The sequence below is a fragment of the Chaetodon auriga genome, chromosome 11 (assembly GCF_051107435.1).
Source record: "Chaetodon auriga isolate fChaAug3 chromosome 11, fChaAug3.hap1, whole genome shotgun sequence".
Lineage (NCBI taxonomy): Eukaryota > Metazoa > Chordata > Actinopteri > Chaetodontiformes > Chaetodontidae > Chaetodon > Chaetodon auriga.
The window spans coordinates 15,557,744-15,578,573 of record NC_135084.1 but is presented as its reverse complement, the minus strand read 5'-3'; the positions used below and the strand labels follow the sequence as shown (position 1 = coordinate 15,578,573).

The 20,830-nt window shown below is 43.2% G+C and overlaps 2 protein-coding genes across 6 annotated transcripts in view; one reads left to right on the top strand and one right to left on the bottom strand.

Annotated features, from left to right (window-relative positions):
- wnt8b (wingless-type MMTV integration site family, member 8b) overlaps positions 1 to 20,830 on the top strand; it is a 183,633-nt gene that overhangs the window by 62,331 nt on the left and 100,472 nt on the right. The window lies entirely within an intron of this gene.
- The window catches only part of pax2a (paired box 2a), a 29,772-nt gene continuing 11,860 nt past the window's right edge, over positions 2,919 to 20,830 (bottom strand). For 2 of the 5 annotated variants that reach the window (XM_076743064.1, XM_076743065.1), the window contains 6 exons: positions 16,995 to 17,170; positions 14,794 to 14,914; positions 8,656 to 8,871; positions 7,622 to 7,723; positions 6,094 to 6,180; positions 2,919 to 5,886 (listed from right to left, as the gene is read on the bottom strand). In XM_076743064.1, coding sequence (XP_076599179.1) covers positions 5,810 to 5,886; positions 6,094 to 6,180; positions 7,622 to 7,723; positions 8,656 to 8,871; positions 14,794 to 14,914; positions 16,995 to 17,170 — 779 coding nt within the window. In that variant the 3' untranslated portion in view covers positions 2,919 to 5,809. The remainder of the gene's footprint in view (positions 5,887 to 6,093; positions 6,181 to 7,621; positions 7,724 to 8,655; positions 8,872 to 14,793; positions 14,915 to 16,994; positions 17,171 to 20,830) is intronic. The other 3 variants (XM_076743066.1, XM_076743067.1, XM_076743068.1) reach the window with 2 other exon arrangements.

The window sequence follows — 20,830 nt, the reverse complement described above, 5'->3', positions numbered from 1 at the left end:
AGTGCTTAATTACACAATGTGTCGCACAATGGCCATTCAAAACGATAATTTAGCTCCTGAAGGGAAATTGCTCTGCACTGCTGACTGATCTAACTGGGATGGGAATGGTATAATAGCATATAGTTGGCAGACGAGGCCTGGGTTGAGAAACGCAGCAATTGCATTTCTCCAGACAGCTCTTCGACTGCTCATTATTCTAATTGCGAACTATGCTACAGTACAGGATGCACACAGAGCCCGAGCATCCTTTGAGCTTGAACATGGAGGAAACCTCTTTAGGCTGTGTTGAGTCAATCAATGCTCACTCATTACAAACATCACAAAGTCATGTTCTTGTCGCCTGGATGGTCTCACCCGCCGACAGTGAAAATAACCTCATAATCATCGTTCTGTCAGGATCAGGCTCATCAGAGCCCGGGCTTGAACTCTCTGACTCCCCTGCCACACTGAAATGATCTTAGTATGAGAAGATGATTTATTTTCACGAGGACATTTTCACAAACCTTTATTTTAATTTTCAACGCTTTTTATCCTTGGACCAGAATGATAAACAAGTAGCTGCTTCTTCAAGGACACTTTGAGACTTTTATATCTATGTTTCATATCTATATTCGCTTTCAAGATATAAACAACATAAGAAATAACACTTTTCAACGAGCAACAAAGTAGCTTCACATTATACCACTGGACTGTTGCATTGCTGTCTCCTCTCAACCCAAATCCATGTGGGATTAACAGAGTTAACGAAGGCACCGTAGTGAACAATACTGCACCCGTGCAGCCACCAATTAAAGCTGCTTCTAATGAGGGCTCGTTGATTGACACAGCAGGGTTGGCCTCTCCCCTCACCAGCATCAACTATGACAGCCACATGATGAGGCTGATGACAGGCTCCCATGCAGGCAGATGACAGGACGTCACTGCTAGACCACCACCACTCCTCGTCTCTGAACAATACTGCGCTCGTATCACACCTCCAGATTCATCCAGTGCTGCTCTCTGGTCGCATCGTGGAAGTTTACACAAAGAGAAATGATGATGTATTGAGTTCTAGGGGTTTGATTGTGTACATTGTCAGTGTTTATTCTGTTCCAAGTCAACAACTGCTGGACAAGTACAAGTCCTGCATTCAAGTTACTTTAAAAGTAACTTTACTTAAGGATCATCAGTAAAATACTTTAAGTATCAAAAGTTAAAATACTTAAAATACTTTAAATACTTAAAATACTAAAATACTTCTGCCTCATAAATGATCACACATCTGGACTGTTAATATCAATGCATTAGTGCAAGTTACTGTCATAGCTGGTCCAGTTTGCATTACTTTATATGCAGTTTGACAATTTATTCCAAACAAATCTGTGAGAGAAGAAGGTGAGAAGAGAGAGAACTCTTGAAATGTTCTGCTGCACGAATCTGAGTTCTTTGTTGGATTTTTTTCTCTTTTGCCTTGAACAGCTAATTGAATGGACCCATCTGAGAAGTTTAGTGTGGAACTGCTAAGAACTCATAGACTGATAGATATCTGATAGCTGTGACAAGGGACCCTAAAGAGATGCTGCTTTTTTTGTAATGGGTTTTGTATTGCATGAAAACTAACCAGTATGGAGTATGAACTGGAATATTTCCTTCTGTAATGTTGTGAGCTAGAAGTATAAAGCAGCATGAAAGGGAAATACTCAAGTAAAGTAAAAATGTACTTAGTTACTGTGCACCACTAATGTTGACCATCAATCTTATTTAAGATGTTTAAGGGTATGAAAAAGTTAAATTGAAAATTATATATATAATTTAATGCAGTATGTTGATGTCAAAATAAAACTTTGCAAGGGATTGCCTCAGACTGCGCTCATCCAGCAGCTCTTTAATATGGACTTATTTCGCTGTATATATTATTAGTGACAGACATGAATCATGCCAAAGAGGCCTAGCTGTAGGGCATCACCAAGCCAAGTTGACAATGAGGGTGAAGTGTTTGAGTAAATCCTGTGCGAGGCCCATTGGCCCCCGTGGCAGGGCCTCTCTGTGCGGGTTTGAGAAGCCCCGAGGATGACAGGTGCTTTTCGTAATGCCTAACTGATGAGAGCCAATCAGTGCGCCCCATTCTGCTGGTGTGTGTCTCTTCTCCTGTTGTTGTCATCTGGCCCGCTAAAGTAAAGATGAGCTTGACTGACAGATGCATCCGGGTTCACAGTTTATTGGTTTCTACGAGAGAGCCAGATATGCCAATTTAGACAGGGTAGTGACAAAAAAGTTCCCATCTAAATGGAATAATTTTACCACTGGGAATTCTCAGCTGGGAGAGGAAGGAGTGTTAGTGTGTATGTGTGTATGTGTGTGTGTGTGTGTGTGTGTGTGTGTGTGTGTGTGTTTTTTTTATCTTTTAACAAGCCCTGAATGACAAACACATAGGACAGTTAGGGGGCTGACAGAAACAGCAGATTTTGATGCTTCACAGGGGATCCATGAAATAAACAATAGGCAGAGGAAGCAGGGAAATTGAATTACAACTGGCTGGGCTTGTGTGTTTCAGAGTAGAGTGTAGAGAGGAGGTGAGGCTGCAGCAGTGCAGGATGAAACCAATGCATCATTAAATATACTGGAGTGAGAAGCTGGGGCAACGCTCTCCTGCCTCTCCAACTGTCCTGTGTCTTTGTTTCACCCTCTGCTCCCTCCTCTTTTTTTTGCCTTCTTTCTCTCCCTCTGTCCTGCACACACCCAAACACACACACATGCGTTAAAATAATCCAATTCTTCTTTTTATTGTAGACTACTTTTAACAGGAATCATAATATATATATGCTTTCTACAGACATCCACACACTGATACACACAAACAACGTACTCTCCAGCCATCCTGTATTTCATCTTTGAGAGCTGTAACCCGTATGAGTGCCTTCAGTAGTCCTGACTGTTCATAAAACCAAACATCAATACACCAGCAGCAGGAACACTCCACAGGAACCTTGAACTCTGAATCATTTTCTTATGGGGTTAATAATGAGGGGACACCAAGTCAACGACTGACATATAAAAGAATTTATTTCTCATGTGCACAAAAAGAATTGGAACAGAACTGAAACAGAACAATGATTGAGGCCACAAGGCTTTCCGTATAGATTTTCATCAGAAATCCTTTTTATGTCCATGACACATCTCCTGTATCATCTTTACAACAGCAGAAGACCCATTCCTTCAGAGGTGCCCTGCTTCCTAAAGCAAAGACGTCGCCTGAAAGATGGTGGCTTGCACTCTGCGCCAGTGTTTCATTTTCAGATACGTCGAGCTACATGTAGACAGAAATAGGCAAATCCCAAGTGCAATTTGTAGAGGATAGCTTCTCCTGGAGAGCAGGACCGCAGTCTGTTTCTCTGTTATCTGGTGCCCTCAGCAATGACAGTTAACCCTGGTACCAGGTGATGTATTTGCTTGTGTAGAATTAAAGTAAACTTCATCTTGGAGGCCTAAAGTGTTCGCGGTTGAGAGAGTGGAGGGAGGAGAGATGGGCAACTGGGAATAAGCGTGGATGTGTTTCTATACATGGAGGCACAGATGACTGTAATTTGGATTAACATAATGATCACAACATCTACTAACAGCAAACAGGACACTATCTTTGATTGTTGCCAAGGACTTCAGTTTGATCATGTCTTCATTTGTGGAGCAAAGGTGAAACTAGAGAGAAACCATTTCACGCTGGAGGTCTTTTGTACTTCTCTACCTTCATGCTGCTCTCTATGGGGATTACTTGTTCTGAGCCCAACAGCAAAAGATGATACAGAAAGCCATTTAACTCATTGCATAGTGACATAAAACATCATCATGACATTATCATGAAAACAAAATAAAATGACAAAGACAACCTATGTGATGTTAGCATCTGAAACCTGCCCCTACAGTATATGTAGCCACAGGTTATACAGTAGTTGCGCCTTTCCTCAGAGCACAACATTACATTAAGACACAAATGTAATGCATGTTTTTTTTTCTTTTCGGTCTGTATATCTACAAAGGGAGCCAGTATTAGTATGATACTGCAATGGTGTGTGTGATATTATTTACAGAGAAGAATTGTCTTCACATTATTCACAAATCATTCTACAAAGCAGCATTTTGTTGCAACTGATGGAGTACTGAGTCACTGAATTTCACCTTTTTCATTACAGTCATATGCATTATGTTGTTCGCCATGTTGAAAAGTCACGACATACATGTTCAGTGTTGACTACTTATTTAAAAGATAATACTGCTTTATTTATGCATACATATACTGTAAATAAAATATTAAATATCAAACTAAGTCTTTGGCAAATGTAGTTAAAAGTACATTCACAAAATATTTTCCAAAAAGCAAACTGAATCAGTATTTCCTTTCAGTCCCTATGGAGAGTAGAACGTAAATCAAGGAGGGTGGTGAATATGTGTTTGTAAAGGCAATTAATTCCATTGAACAGGCATGAATTTACGTTGAAAAAACAGGTTTGTAAGGCAATTGTTGAAGCTAATTTACAGTTGTTTCGCTCAACTGCGTACAGCTTTCTAAACTGTGTAGGCATCTAGTGGTATGACTAAGTAGCTGAATGAAGTGTAACCCAGGAGAATTTGTTCATGTAGCCACAGGACTATGGCTTATAAACTGCTCAGAAACTTGAAGGCGTCGCTTTTACTCAAAAAAAGATGTTCACACAAAAACACGTCTGTCTGTCTGTCTGCCTGCCTTGTGTCTTTACACCTACGTTATGCAACATAAATAGTTTTGACGTATGTTTAAAATTGGTAGGTTAATCAAACTTAATTTTAAGTGAATGTACCAAATAAATTAAATAAGCTGAGGTTATAGTGCAAAAAAAGAGCAAAGGACGATCATGCATGGACATGGACATGACTGGAAAAATGAAATGTGACTGATCTACTCTGATGTGAACTACTCTGAAGAAATCTTTGATAACTTTTTTTTTTTTTTTACATTAAAAAATAGTGACAGAAAAAAATAATTTAAAGTATTTAAAATTCTGGCGAGACCATTTTGAGGCCACCATGTCTTTTAATACTTTGCAAAATGATTTACATTTTTACATCTGATTGTTTGCCACAGGGAGAGTGATGTTGCCATTGGTCTATATAGGGTCAGTAGACGTTGTAGGACATGCTGTGTTTATCTGATAATGTGGGTGGGACTGGAGAAATGGGAGCAGAAGACGTAGTCAAAGCACCAGAGTAAAGCCCGTCCTACAGTGTGGAGCCAGGAGCTCGTTATGTGTCAAAGAGGCCCCACAACACTGGTTCAAGTCGCTGCACCATCAAGCTATGGGACCTTTGTCGTCTCCCCTGGACTTCTTGCTTTAGAGCAGAAAAATACTGCAGTTCATCACATAAAAGGAATGTGAGGATCCATGAATAAAATAACAACAACAACAACAGCAAGAAAGAAACAAAAATAAAAACCCACAACATTTTTTTCCACATGGTATTCTTCACACTGTTTTTCTTCAATTTATATTTTATAATATATATATTTATATAATCTCTTAAAGTCATTCTGGAAATGTTCAGGCCTGCGAGAGATTGAGGGCATGATGGGTGAGTTCTGAGCGCCCCGCGGGCCCTTTTGACCCAAAAGTGTGTAACGCTGAAGCTGGGCTAGATGCACCGGCGTCCACCTTCGCTGATCCTTCCTCCACATCGCGTAACATCACGGGCTCTCCTTTAGGATTCCACCTCGCTTCCCTTTGACCTCAGTGTTTCTCAGACGGGGACAATATGGAGGCCGAAACCCTGGCCCTGCAGTTTGAGCTGGTCTCCATGGTAACTAGTGGCGGTCGTAGGCAGTGGCAGCAGTGGGAGGTGCGGAGCCACGGGATGCGGCACTATAATAATAAGGGGAACCTGAAAGTTAACAGAAGAGCGAGCCGTTGGAAACCACGAGGTCAAACATCATGTAACACACGTGTATGTAAAACTCCAAGAACAGATGGAGCCTGGAGATTTTAATTATGATTTTGACTGTGATTTTAATTTTATAACCTGTCTGGATGAGATTGAAACTTATTAATGTAACAGACAGTTTATGTCATAAGAGAGAAAGTTGCTTACTTAATAATGCTGGATTGCTGAACCGCCATGCTTCGTTGTAAGTGGTGTACTGTGGATGAGAGTAGGGGTTTCCAGAAAAGTCCCCTCCTGAAGAACAAATCAATAACAACAAACATTAGCAAAGCCCTAACAAACTGAAATGACTGACAGCTTCTCTAAAATATTAAGCTGTAAAAAAAAATGTCTTTCCCCCATGTTACATTGCAGTTACATTACAGTCTTGTCACACAACAATGTGTCCGTGGTGTTTCTATGCGGGCTGCTTGTGTCCCTTCAGGTGAATTGATTGTTTTATTAATCCTCTGTTAGTCTTTAGCATTTCCGCTATTCTTCCCTTAAGTGCGATTTTCAGTGCTTTTTTTTCCCTGCGACGATGCTTCACTTCAAAACTCCCTAATAGATTCTCCAAGACTCTTTGTCCTCCCTGTGCAGGTCGTGCTGCAAAGGATGGGAGGCTGAGGGGATGTCAGAGAGCGATGCTGTGGGTCCACAGGTTTCTTTCTTTTATGAGACTATAAAAGCTGGGTTTTATATGAAGCTGCTGAAGAATGGCCTTTGCTTTAACAGTGTTTGGGGCCAGTCACTAAATCTTAGTCATTCACTGCCAGATGAAAAAAAACTACAATCTCTGGATTAAGGAGTTGGCTGTGCTTGCGTGTTCGTATGTGTGTTTGGGTGAGTACACACTCTCCAGTGGCAGATAATCCAAGAAAGCATGTAATTTTCTTTATTTTGAGATATCAGCTTTTACCTCCATGCATATCGTAAAACGTTACCCTCTTGCACACTGAGCTCACTTTGATTATTGGTCAGTGTGAAAGGTACATGTCTCAGAGCAATAAAGGGAATTGTGTTTTCCGTTGTTTGGAGGAGAGATCTACACACGTTGGCAGCTATAGCATCCTCACTGCTGGTCGTGTAACTCGAGCTCATCCCTGAGAGAGATAGTGATTTAAATATTTACAGGCCCTCCACGCCTCTGTGTTTTGACCCTTAACTGTTTGCTGTGAACCTGAACTGCAGGTTAAGTAGAGGGGAAAGAGATACGCTCTGCAGCCCTGGGTGTCCGGGGAGGCGAGGAGAAGCGCAAAAGCAGTGTTTATCGACGGGGCTGGTGAGAGTGCGCTGTGTGGACACGGCGAGGGTAATGAGCGCTGGGAGCTGGAGTGTAACTGAGAGGAACTGTCCTATCTCACGGCCACTGATTGTGGTGATCGTCTATCGAGTTCATCTAATGTCCTCGTCCGCACACGCTAACCACAAGCTAACCGCAGTCTAACAAAGCTATAACAAGCTTGCTTCAATCCTTTGGGTCAAGAGCAACTCTTTAAGAATTCTTCAGTCTCTCAATAGTGAGTGTGGTACATGAATACTCTTAAACACATCACAGAAAAGCATTACCTCTTGTTTAGTTTAAAGTGACCTCAAGTTCTTTAAACAAGATCAACTGAAGGGTACTATCTAGTGAAAGTAAAACCCGTAAAAAGTAAAATTAATGGCGTCATAAAAAGGGAGTAGTGTCACCTACCAGGAACCATTCCAGCGAGTGTGGAGGTGGGGTAGCTGCCTTGTCCTGTGGGAGGGACATGAGGCGGGTAGCCAGGTAAGGTGGTGCTGGCCATGTCTCGCCCTGCAGGCACACGGGAGGAAAATCCTTACAAGGATGCTTGAATGCAGAAATAATATTGATACCTAATTTCTAGGAGACAGGGCTGATCATTTAGTGGGGTACAGATATATGCCTTTTTGTTGAACTTCATTTTCAATCAACTGTCATTGTATTTTTTTTTTAATTTTTCTCCTTTGCACCATAGATGCTGCAATTGTGATATTTCATGAGCCAGGAACACAGTAAAATCACCAAAGTGACGTGATGCCACTCACAATGCATCACACCATTTAATTTGTTATTGTATGTAAGACCGTTATTGCAACAGTCTAAAGAAATATAGTTCTATGTATGTAACATGTAAAATGTTGCAGCATGTTTCATGAAGTTGCACGTTCTCTAATCAGTTTTAAAACTGAGAGCAGCATCAGGAGCTCTCTCTGCTCCACATTCAGTCCTTTAATTAACAGTGACAGCATTGGACCTGGCTGGATGAAGGGGCACACAGGACAGGGAGATACAGGTCCAAAGCAGGCCACAGCATCAGCCCTATGTCTCTGAACGCCCCCCCCACCCCCACCCCCCACCCTTTTGGCCTCCTCTGGCCCCTCAGACCTTGGGCCTGTCACGAGGCTGGAAGGACCTGGATGCCTATTGTTAACCCCGAGAGACGAGCAACGGGTCAGAGATGGTGAAAAGCAGGGTGGAAAGGGGGCAAGAGCAGTCGCTGTTAATGAGGGGCAAACAGTCAGTTTTGCTCCTGTGTACACAACAGCAGGGCCACAAAGCATGATGGGACTGATGGCTTTGCAACGTGAGAGACGGATGCTTTCATTGGTGTAATTTTGAAAATTATTCAATTGTTAAAAACTAACACAGAGGCAAATCAACTGAACAGAGAGAACTTGATTGTTTTTTGATCTGATTACGGGGTCTTATGGGTGAAGTTGTACCTGCTATAAAGGGCTGGCTGGCATACTGGCTGTAGGAGGGGCCGTGGGCATGGGCAGAGTAGCTGGGAGTAGAGGCATCTACAGAGAGGCTGGACTGGTGGGGCAAGATGTCAGCTAGAGCAGAGTCCCCAACAGAGGAGGGGGTGAAGGGGGCAAAGGATGCCTCATGGGGCTCCCGCTTTACACACATGGAAGGTGGATATGATGGGTGAGAGTCTGCCAGGTGGAAAAGAAAAAAGAAAAAAACTCGATATAATGCAGGCATGCAACTCCACACATACTGTACATACATTCACTTCAGTCACTCAGATGTATGGTGGCATGGATGTAATGCTTTCTAAATGTCCAAATAAACTAAAGGAAAACTACTGTACAGAGGCGAAAACAAATCAAATGTGTCGCAGCAGAAGTTTTTAGATTTGTCATGCACATAGTCGAACACTATCACAGGGCAATAAATCAAACAGAGACGGGACTCCAAATCCTTAGCAGACTCGTGGTATGAATTAAAGACAGCCTAAAGGATGAGGAACCCTACAAGAAGTGCAATTGCTACGACACATTAACTTCCTATCTTTTACCAACTCAAGGCCAGACATTTCATATGAATTCTGAATTGATAAGCAGTCTTTAGAAGATGATTTGTTCATTTACATAGCTTATAATAATAATCTCATATGCACCCAGCAGTAATTCATTCAACTAAGTGGAAACATACACCAGTGAAATGTTGCAACAACACATCGCGCCTGATCAATCAAGCTCAAATGCGTAAAAAATTTCCCCAAGGTTTTGGGAAAACAAACAACATAATCTCACGGCTGCTCTCTCACAACAAAATCACTCCCACAAATAACCCAACAATCGGCTCGCAGACAGTTCAAAACTCTACACTTTGATCTAATTTGGCTGATGAGTCTTGGCATCTTTCATTTCAACCGGCTCTGCCTCTTGGACCTATGCAATCAATGTGAGCTCTGTCTCCGGCCTCTCCACGTCTGCTGCAGAGCCTGTTCTGTTCGCTGGGGCCTGTAGGGAGAGATGGCTCTTTCCCGACACCATGATAGCCTCATTAGCTGCTTCCCCCATCATTGTTATTTTACAACAGGACTGTGTGTTGCGATTCCTCATTAAGATAAGGGCTGTTCTATGGAAGGGGGATGCAATCCTGTCAGCCCTATGAACCTGATGCCAGGGAATCAGGCAACCTAACTGACTGCTTTCCCATAGAAATCTAAGGCAGGTTCTCCAAATTTCTTTGTCTCCGTGACAGCTGTAAATGTGGATTTAGACAGAGATACTGCAATTACACAGACCACTTTCATCTTATTGAGACAAATACCATTGTCACAGAGGGAACAACACAATGTTTAACAATGTAAGCTTTTAACTTATGATCGAATCATTAAAAAGAATGGTTGACATGAATCTCCGGCATGAACAGAAATATTCTAACGAGTGGGCTTTGCATTTAATTGGATGAGCCTAAAGTTTGTCACATGCACCGTACAAGCATGTCATAAATTTATTGGAAACAGAGTCTGAATGTAGGAATGAGTTCAAACAACCCAGTTCTCTTCTTCAGTTAATTAAATCTAACTTGTAGTCTGTTAAAGTCTAGAAAGTTAAAACAGCTTTCAAAAGGCTAGTTACCCTGAGTTTGATATGGGAGTATAACAACCCCCATCCACCCCCAGTCACTGATACAAGACAATACAGCAGATAACGGTAGAGCTCTGCCTCTGTTCGAAACACCATAAAAGCACCTTTTTTCAACTAAGACCTTGATCAGTGGCATTACTGCCTTTAACCTAGTCTACAAGTGTTGGCCATATTTAAAAAAGATTGAGGATTTACTACTCAGATTGCTTGTTCAGTGAATCTTGCTCATATAGGTACAGCACAGTATTTTGTTGTTCTAAGGAGCCATTACTTTGTTATCAGGGTGACACTGCATGGCCCACCTCACCTTTGTGACATTAATATGAACTTCAGGATAAGATAGAGGGTGTTTACACTGAGTCTTCCTGAATACTACTGTAGGCTTCTGTTTTCCTTGCGCCTGAGCAACCGTTGTCAAACAGACAGGGGTTACGACGCAACAACAACCGATACAAACGCTGCGTTCAAGACCACTGAACTCTGAAACTAATCAGACATGGTGTTTCTTATTGTCCTGGAGACGAGGCAGAGCCCGGGTAAAGGGAGCCTGTCAAATCAAAGGCCCTGATGATGGAGATGGAAGATAAACTCAGGCTCCTTGGGGACTCTTCTTCCCAGCAAACACATCTTTGAGAGAGTGGAGACGCTATAGAGTTCTCCAACATCTGTCTCTGCTCCACCACTGATACCACGTCTGCAGACCCCATCAACCATAGAAATGAACCTACAGCAGTCCTCGGAGTGATGTGTCCAGATATAGCTGCAACAGCCTTCTCTCAAGTGAGCATTTCACTTCTAAACATACACCAAGGAACTTTGGTGCGCAAACCATTTACTGGCAAAACACTTGTTTTCCAAGGCTGACATTCGAGCTACAGATAACTTTTTCATTCCTACAGTACGTTCAACACCACAGAAACATGTCCACCTCAAGCACAGCCAGTTAAACCTCTGCCCTCACTCTTTTGCATTGTAGAGATGGGAATTTATAACCACTTTAGCACCCAAAGAATGATCGTCAAAGGCTGCATCCAATTGTGAGCTGGTAAAGAATATTTGCAGGGCCAAATAGCTTGCATTCCCCACCCACAGGTTTGAAGTCATTCATTATCAAATGTGTGCTCAAAGGTTAGTGTGCTATTGTGGGGGGTGATATAAACATTAATTTCTGAGCTCTGGGCTGCAGGCGTTAACTGAGCTGAGACAAGCCGTTTGTCACCAGGCCACACACCAGGCACGGCAGGTTAGGTGGCTGCTTGTTGTTTGCCACCCAGCAGAGAATAGCTGGTACTGCCAAGTCATAAACTGGGCCCAGAGTGTGGTGTACATTTCAGACGAAATTAAACTGAAATGAAGCCCGTTCTATTCCCATTTCTGCTCTCCCATCTGCACAGTTTTGTTTCTCGCTCATAGGGAGAAGGATATATAGGTAACAAGGTGGATAGATATAAAGAGAGATGGAAAAGATTTGGATCTTCACATCTGCTAGAGTTGTAGTAGGTCAGAGGGGTGCCCATTTACACCCAGCCTCCCCACAGGCTCTGGTGAGAGTGATTATCGAGCCCAGCCTGCACAGAGACTACTGTTCTCTCATTGGGCTTAACCCTATTTAACTACTGATAAGTAGCTACATTATTATACCTTGATTTGTTCCACATAAAAGCCTTTATCAGGATTGGAATAAGATGCACTGGATCTGCAGGATACTGTATGTTGTTCTTGTGTCAATAGGAAACTATGCATACATACATACATATATGTTGGAGCAGAACCAGAGACCAGGGATTAATCATGACATATTTTTCTATCCATGGATGCACTGAGCAGTTCACAGGGTTCATCTACTGGACCTCCCTCTTTACTTTATACCTGTGGTTGGAAATGCACAATACGGCGTGCACAAACTACATGCCGGTATTTGCAAGAGGCTGGACTTGTTATGTTTCTCTTAAGGGAGGATAAAAGAATAATTTCCTTTAAAAGAATTATTGACGAATGCAGTCTTTTTTCACAAGATGGTAACATAACAATTCATAGCTATTGTGCAGGAAGGGAAATCATTTGTAAATGATTGGCACATCTTGCTTAATCCCAGCGGTGCATTTCGGTGCCCTAAATCTCCCTCTGATTTGGCTGCCACCCTCCACCGTAGGTAACCGTGTCTTTCACACATTAGGGTAAACAGAGGACACAAAAGATGGCCGACATTGCTTTCGCCAGCGCCCTTGGAACGCAAAACTGAGCACTTCATTAATCATTCATCTTTAATAGATTATGCAAATTTCAGGACATAAAAATCAACAAGATCAATAACTGTATGAATTTTAATTGGGAGCAGAAAACGTTTAAGGAATGAATATAATCTTGTAGCTCCATCCACGATGAGAGCATAATTTATTGATAATTGGATCCCAGCCTAAATGAGGAAGGTAATTTAGCATTTTTCAGCCTTGGCATACATTCCTATTTACAGGGTTTGCTAATGGCAGAAAAAATAATATTATGCACTAACAACCTACCCCCAATCAAATGCTTCATGCATTACTTTGCATAGTCGTTAAAATTAAATAATAAAAGTTTACTGGATATTACTTCTCGGTTGAATTTGGTGCTGAAAATACTCACACATTTTTTATTGCTTGCGCTAAAGTATGTTGTCATATTCCACTTTAAGAAAAGTTTTGTTAGTTCGCCTCTTCATTATGCAATCTGTGGCCCTCACATGTATCGCTTTAGGAGGCCCCAGGCCCCCAGGTGGCTTGAAGGCCACCTGCTATGAGTGTGCTCCCCAGAGCGAGACCGCTTTCATAGGAGGAGCCCAGCATAAAAGACAAAAACACACCTTTCTTCTCCTGAGGCCCAACTTTCTGGGGCAGATCTACCTCCCACATATTCAGGAATAAAAAAGGCGTCTTTCTTTTCCCATAGCTCTGTGGCTGGGTCTGGGGCTGGACTATAGGGATCATTTGAGAAGGGCCACTGCAGTTTTCAATGATGCTGTCCTCCTCTTTACTTACCCTCTCTCTCTTACACACACACACACACACACACACACACACACACACACACACACATACACAGTGGACTCATTGACTTTGATGCCCACTGCATAATTATGGGTGTATTATTAAAAGGCTGGTATATTATTCTCGAGTGTGTGGCCATCAGTAAACCTAACCTCTCCTGGGAAAGAGCCTCAGCAGCCACATTGAAACAATATTTCAATTAACCAGGCGGCCATCATCCTCGACAGCAGAGCGAAAGAAGCCATAGTGCAATACAGGGTGGGCTCGTGTGGGTTATATGATACAGATAGTTAATACAACAAGATATTCAATACACTGCACCTGCTATTACCTGTTGGCTCTCAGTGGAAGTTACTATTGAAAACAGCAGCCAGTTCATAGGTTGGAAAAAACACCCCTGTAGTTTCAGTGTTTCTTTCACTGTCTGCGTCTCGTCTGTATCTGGGTCTCTCTCTCTCTGTCCCCACAGCACGAGGCAGCCAGCCAGCCACGGTGCTATTCCAGCCGCTGTCAATCAACAGACTATCATAGCCTTTGATGACAACGTCGTGTCGCGGCGAGAACAGCAGCTGTCTCTTATGAGAAGTGCTCCCAGTCAATCTGTTAGCGGGCCAATCCAGGCTAACACAATAGCCAGTTAGGAGCAGTGTGTGAAAGGCCTGTAGGATTTAATGGGCTCAGATGATATATCGCCTCACCCTGCCCCTCCGAAATAAACACACGTGCCTCGAAAAGTGGGTTGAATGAGCTATTTTTCATTTGGTCACACAAATTTTATAGATCGCAGGGAAATGCGTGCGCCATAAGGAAGTGGCAGGCAAAACCTCGATGTGCCAACGATGATGCCATATCAAGATGGTTTTTTTCCCCAGTACTTAGTCAAAGTTGACCAGATTTGCAAATTAAGTGTAAAAACATTATTTATATCAGTGGAGCTTTATGTCTTAATACATGTGGAAAGTGACGCTGCAAAAAACCTGATTATCATTACTGTCAGTTAGTACTGGGTGCAAAATGACGGCATGCAGTGTATTGTCGGTAAATTCGGGTGCACTGTAGTCTACCAAAATCTTAACCAGCTGCAATAGTGTGCACATTTGGCCTCTGTTGATTATGGGATTGAATTAGTGTGATTTTTTTTCTTTAATATGGAGGATATATCAACAAATTCACTCGACCGGTGAGGAGGGGGTGAAAGTGGAATTTGGAGAAATGGGGTACAGTCTGTTAAAATTCACTATACTCACAAGTATGATGATGTATGGTTTTAATTTAAGTAGAAAACTTTTGGAGAACAGTTGAAGAACAATACGTAGAACCAGAAGCCGTGCTAAACCCACTGAGCTTCTGTTCTCAGCGTTAACTTCGACCACTATGCTGCAGATGTCTTCGACCTGCTGCAGCTGTGTGTATTCTTTTAGGGATCAATCTAGCGTGAGTCAGATTGTACCTGTCACAACAGAGTAGCTCTGGGAGACACTGGAGGCGAGGTCGGAGCTGGCGCTGGTGGAGAGGCTCGGCTTCACGTCTTCCAGGCCAGTGTTCAGGGATGGGAGTGAGTACTCGTTAGCCTGCAGGCAAATACACAACAAATGCAAAAATATGTCAGTGGCATTCAAAAAGAGAAATTCACACTTTCTACATAGAATATTTTCACATTCCACTAGATTGTGTCATGATCTGGTTAATATCACTCGTGCACTGCATGCAAACCCACTGTGCTTGCTAGATTTAGAGCAGATTTCCCAGTTTAGGAGACAATATATGAAATATGTCTGAAGGGAACCCCTGGTGGATCAGAGGAAGCTGTCTTTGATCCTCTCTTGTGTTTCCATCTGAATATTTCCTGTGAATTCTGTGAGCACCACCAACCGCCACCCCCCCCTGCCTCACCAACCCGTCCTGCTCCCCATGCTTTACCAAGACCTATGATGTATGCATGCATTAGGGCTTGTCTGAGGAGAAGGCAGAAAGGGAGAGAGGGATGAGAGAGGGATTGGGAGAGGAGTGAAAGGACGGGGTGTCAGCTGGCTCTTTGTGCTCCACTGCAGTCATCCCTGTGACCAGTCAAGGGAGGAGACATTCAGGGCTTTGTTACAGGAGAGACATGTGGTGTGGTTTTTTAAAGGGGAGTACAACCTCAAAATCAACCTTTGTGCTCTGCCTCTAGGATGAACACATAAAACTGGGTTAATAAAATGATAAAATAGTGTGTATTGTTTTACACCTTTTATATTTTATTAATGTTTTTTACTTTATATTGGAGGTTTTCATTGCATTTCTTTTCAGTTGTGATAAAACATGCGGTGCGGCTGCGGCCATCTTTCATGTTTTACAATTTCTCATTCAAAAAAATGCAATACTCTGCTGTAGTGCACCAGAAAACTTCATATAAGGATCAAACACCAACTTGTCCCTTTAGTATTTATTCACTTTAATCTGAGGTTAAGACTCCGCTAGCAGCTGTGATGAATCCTGTTTGTTAATGAGATGACACTTCCTGACCTGGCTCTTCTTCTTTGAAAGGATAAGTGTGTGCGCACACATTTGTGTCTGCGAGTGTTTGCATCAGAGTGCGTGTGTGCATCTGTTTGTCTCAATGGGACGAGGGGTCCCACAGGGGCGAGCTGGTGACCCCAGTCTTGTCTGCCTCTATCCCAGATAAACTCTAATTGTCTGCTTACAACTGTTCCCTGGCACTAGGCTGGATGTTCCTCTCTATTCCGCTGGGCCTCAGCAGCACAAGAGCCATTTTGTCATGCAGATGGGCTGTGGGCAGGGCTGGGCAGGGCTGGGCGGAGGGCGAGTGGCAAGCGCAGAGGGGCCTGAATGACCTGACCACATGGCTGCCAGAAGTGTGGGAGGGATGAGGCCTATTCAGCCTGGCCTCTTCAAAATGGCTTTTTAATGCCCTGATGCAGACACCAGACAAGCCCCTAATAGCCTAATATCCCACCTTTTCACCAGTTTAAGAAAAGGAGGGGGTGTTGGAAACAGGGGGAAAAAAGGAGGCGCACAGAAAGAGTGGAAAGCGGCCTGATTAATATTACATTAAATTAAAACTGATTTTTCTGGACCATTCTGATGCCGTTTTTCTCCCCCCTCCTCCACCTTCCTCTCGCCTTTTTAATACCTTCTCCTCCACTCTTTGTGATTGCAAGTCATTTCCAATTCGTTTTGGTATTGATCTTGCTGTAGAAATCACTTTGGTAATTAGCTGCATTAGGGGCTGTATAGCAGGCTGAGGGGCTGTCCCTCTGATTTATCGCCGTTGTAATTCCCCGTGATCGCGCAGAGATGAAAATGAACTCAATTAGGGCACTGCTAAGGCTGCATGGGCACCCACATAGAGTTCCAATGGAAAAATTAATGGTCTCTTGTTGTTTAACAGTCTAATGAATGTAAATAAAGGTTATCCGCTGTAATAGGCTGTAGGCTTGTAGGTTGCTTTGAGCAAGAAGTTGCACGGCGCTGTTTGTCACCTGTGTCAGCGCATGTACCAGTTAATTCAGTGTATAATGTTAGAAATCAATGTTTGTTATTTACTGTTGACTACCACGACTTAAGGACAGACAGGAAGAAAGAAACCAGGATGTCAGAGCAGTCTGAACTCTGAATGTCAGGGCGTAGAAAGAAATCTGTCCAGCCAACCTGTTCAGGTTTGATGTGTTCTGAAGTTGGGAAGACATCAGGGTAAGAAGGACGTTCGAACACACGGTCCAGGGCCTCCAGCTGCTGCTGGGTGAAGGCGTCTGCTCGCAGGTGCTTCCTTAAACTCTCCACACTGCCCTGAGAGTCGCTGCCGGGGCCTGAGCCATCAGAGCCATCTAGAGAAAGAGGAAGAGGAAGAGGGGAAGAGGGGAGGGAGGGTGACAACATTCTGCATCAGGGCATAGCTCCAGTGTTTTTACCTGATATTATTCTAGCAGACTAGCAGTGTGAGATAAGCACAAGGAGATTTTTTTTTTTTTTTTTTTTGAGCTCAAGGGGTGTGAGAGTGATGGCCTGAGGAGCAGGAGTAAATTCAGGGAGACCCACCAGCATGTCTGCCTTTTATCTCCCTCTCTGTTTTTCACTGCCTCTCTCTCCTTCCTCTCACACACTCACTCAAGCAGCTCTCTGCCTCTCCCCCCCACACCTCTCCTCGTGGCCACCATCAGCGCGGTCATCATGTGATAGGTCCATGGTAATTGATGGATTACCTTCAGTGCAAATATATACTTGTAAGGGAGAGCGTGTGTTTCAGGAGGAGAAAGTAGGGCTGGCGATTACATACAGAGCCTCTCATTCTGCTGGCGGGAAATGGAGAGCCATTATTTAACTGCACTATTTCCTCCTGAACATATTACCCTTCCCTCTCTCTGTCTCTCTTTCTCTCCCTCCATCCCCCACATATTGCCTGTCTTCTGGAAAACAGAATGGAGTGGGGACACTACTCAGGGCCGAATGAGGACGGGGCGTCGAGGGCAAGCGTATGCATTTCCTCACTCGGTCACACTCTATATAAACAAATGAGCCTATGCTTCCCTCGTTCTCCTGATCTCTGACCCTATCAACTCGGCCAGGGAGCCCGCCGCTGCTGCTGCAGCTCTCCCTCTGCTCACTCATCAAGTCCTGAACACTGAAAGAAAAAAAAAAATTGCAGCTAAAACCTCCAACCAGCATCCCGGGAACTTCCACTCCGCTGCCTGCCTCCCGCCACCCTCCCTTCCTCCATATACCCTGCCGCCAACAGCGGATGAGGGCTTTAGCTCCCATACAAATCTGTCATTCTAAATTTGCAGCAGATTATGTTCTCTCCTGGGCGAGCCAGCGGTGATATATGATATGCAAGGCCGCTATTGATTGCCTGATCCGCCAGCAGAGGAGGGAGGCGAAATGAACTTGGAATGAACATCATGCCTCAACTCATTGTGCGTATAATACTCTACTTAATCCCACATTTTTCTGTGCTATGGAATTCAATTGATCAATCATGTTCCACTGATGGTACCATTTCAGGGGCGTTATTGCCATTCTGCTCGGCTGCTTGACCTTTTTTCAATGGCTGAGGCCAGAGGATGAACCCGACTCGCACCAAGAAATAGATCCACGGAGAGAATGGAATAGAGGGCTGCAATTGGGTATGAGGGAGGGTGTGTGTATGTGTGTTTCGCTCCTAAAATATATCGACTTTAGCTTTGTGTAACATTTATGAAGGACTCAGTTTTTTTCTCCTGCCACCTGTGTTTTTCCTACCATCAGTTAACCGAATATTTTGGCATAGGCCTTTTTTTTTTTTTTGTTCTCAAACAGCTCCCTTGGGTGAAGTGCTGGGCTTGCTGCTGGTGGAGCAGCATTAGCGTTGCTGTATGGAACTCAATTGTTGTCTGTGGTACAGAAGAAAATGGAGTCATTAATTACCTCGTATCAGCTGGTCTGAGAAAAGAGGCAAGCTCGATCAATAGCAACTGTTTGTCATTCACTATGGAGGAGCATGCTTATACTCAGCGCCCCCCCCATGCACTTAATCAGGCCTCTGAACTGGTTGTAAAAGGACATAGATTCCCATCATAGGATACTTTTTGGTGCCTTTTCTGTGGTCTAAACGTAAGCCAAATCCTCAGTGCTAAAATTTAAACCCCATTTTTGGACCCTGAAAATTGGCATTTTAACACAAGGAGTAACAACTAAATCTATATTTGCAACATTTTGTTTACACCAGTGATAAAAAGTGAAACAAGCCTAATTTTTAATCATGTTCAGTTCACACACACACACACACACACACACACACACACACAAAGAAATTCATGATTATTTCTTCACTTATGCATGTGAATATATGTCAAATTTATCTGGTCAAAGAACTACTGATTTGGCCTTTAAATAGCAATACTAGTAAATCATTTATTTTCAGAATTCACCATTAGAGGTTCATGTTTGACATATATCATAAGATAGCTGCAATAAATCAGATTCATCCTTTGACAGTCAGCGTGTCAAGTGGAGTGTGAAGCCCGACTGTCAGATTGCCTGTGTGTGTGTGTGTGTGTGTGTGTGTGTGTGCAAGCGTGTGCGTCTCATTGACTCTGCTTGTTTCATTTTCTCAGTGTTTCTTCAACCCCTTTGGGTGTCTCAGCAGGTATTCTCTTATCACCCCCAGAGCACCAGCTGACTCCGTCTCTTCGTTTTAACACCAAAGTGTAAGGAGACAAACCAAGATAAAAACAAGACTCCCCAACAGTGACGCTCACACATCCAACCTAAAGCAATGCGCTTTCTGCTAAATACTTTCTTTGATCAGCTTGAACTGCCAGACGCTGTTTGACCTCATTTTGCACAAAAGCTATGTATCATTATATTATGATGTATTCAGACATTTGAAGCGAACTGTAGAGCATTGCACCAAACTTAAAGCTCCAAAGACAAACATAAAACTGCAACTTCTCACCTGACAACACTGTGATAAAATAATCTTAAAGTTGCTGTAAGCCTTTCACACTCATGCACTTTTCAGCCATTTGTACACACACGTACAGAGTTAACCAATGACAGGAGCTACTGACAAACAGACCACAATGGTATCAAAAGCTGTTCTGCTTTGCTTTGTCTCAAAGGGGGATGTTAACGTCCTGCGGTGGCGTGGTGGTACTTTTATGTCCTTCTTTCATCTCCCCTGTTCCTCTGATAAGATAACTCAGAGGAAAGTAGAGGTGGGGGCTTGTTTGAAAGGCAAATGAATTCCTACACACCGCCTGGCTCTCTCCGTAAATCAATGGCGCAGGGTTTTCCTAGATCAGAGGCTGCGAGTCCTCTGCTGATGGGTGAAATGATGCTATCGCAAATTGTGGATCATTTGTTGATGTTTTTAAAAATGCAGTTATGCTTGGGAAAAAAAAAAAAAAAGACAGAGGGAGCACAAACAAACTGGTATACCCAGAGGGTGAACACTCCTCCCCTGTAAGCTAGCTATATTTATGAAACCTCTGAAGCGGAAAGGAGAGAGGTGGGTGGGGTGGGGGAGAGAGAGGGAGAGAGGCAGCAACACTGCCATGGCTGTTAAGATCCTGTTATGTTGTGGCGTGTTTAAGAGCTTTATTAATTCGATTTAGCACCACCAACCAGTGTACTGACTGTCAGCAGGCATAGCGATGCTTATTTGATATTTGCTCTCACTGCCGGCACTGCGGCTGCGTCACAGTATTTTGAAGCACTCTAGTTATTTTATTTATGTTTATTTAAACGATCAAATCCAGGCTAACGCAAAAAGTTTTCAATAAATAAATAAAAGTTCACAGTTATCTGGATTTGGATAGTCTCTAACTTTAATAAGAGGGAGGCTGTAGATCGGGTGTTAGAGTGAGTTGGTCTTAAAATGTAAGGTTGGTGGTTTGATTCCAGGCTGCTGACATGTGGACAGCAGCAGGGAAGCAGCTGTTGAGCAAGGCTGAACTGCTCCTGGTGTGTCTTTGTCGGGGAAAAAATGTTGATTTGGGCAAAACTGC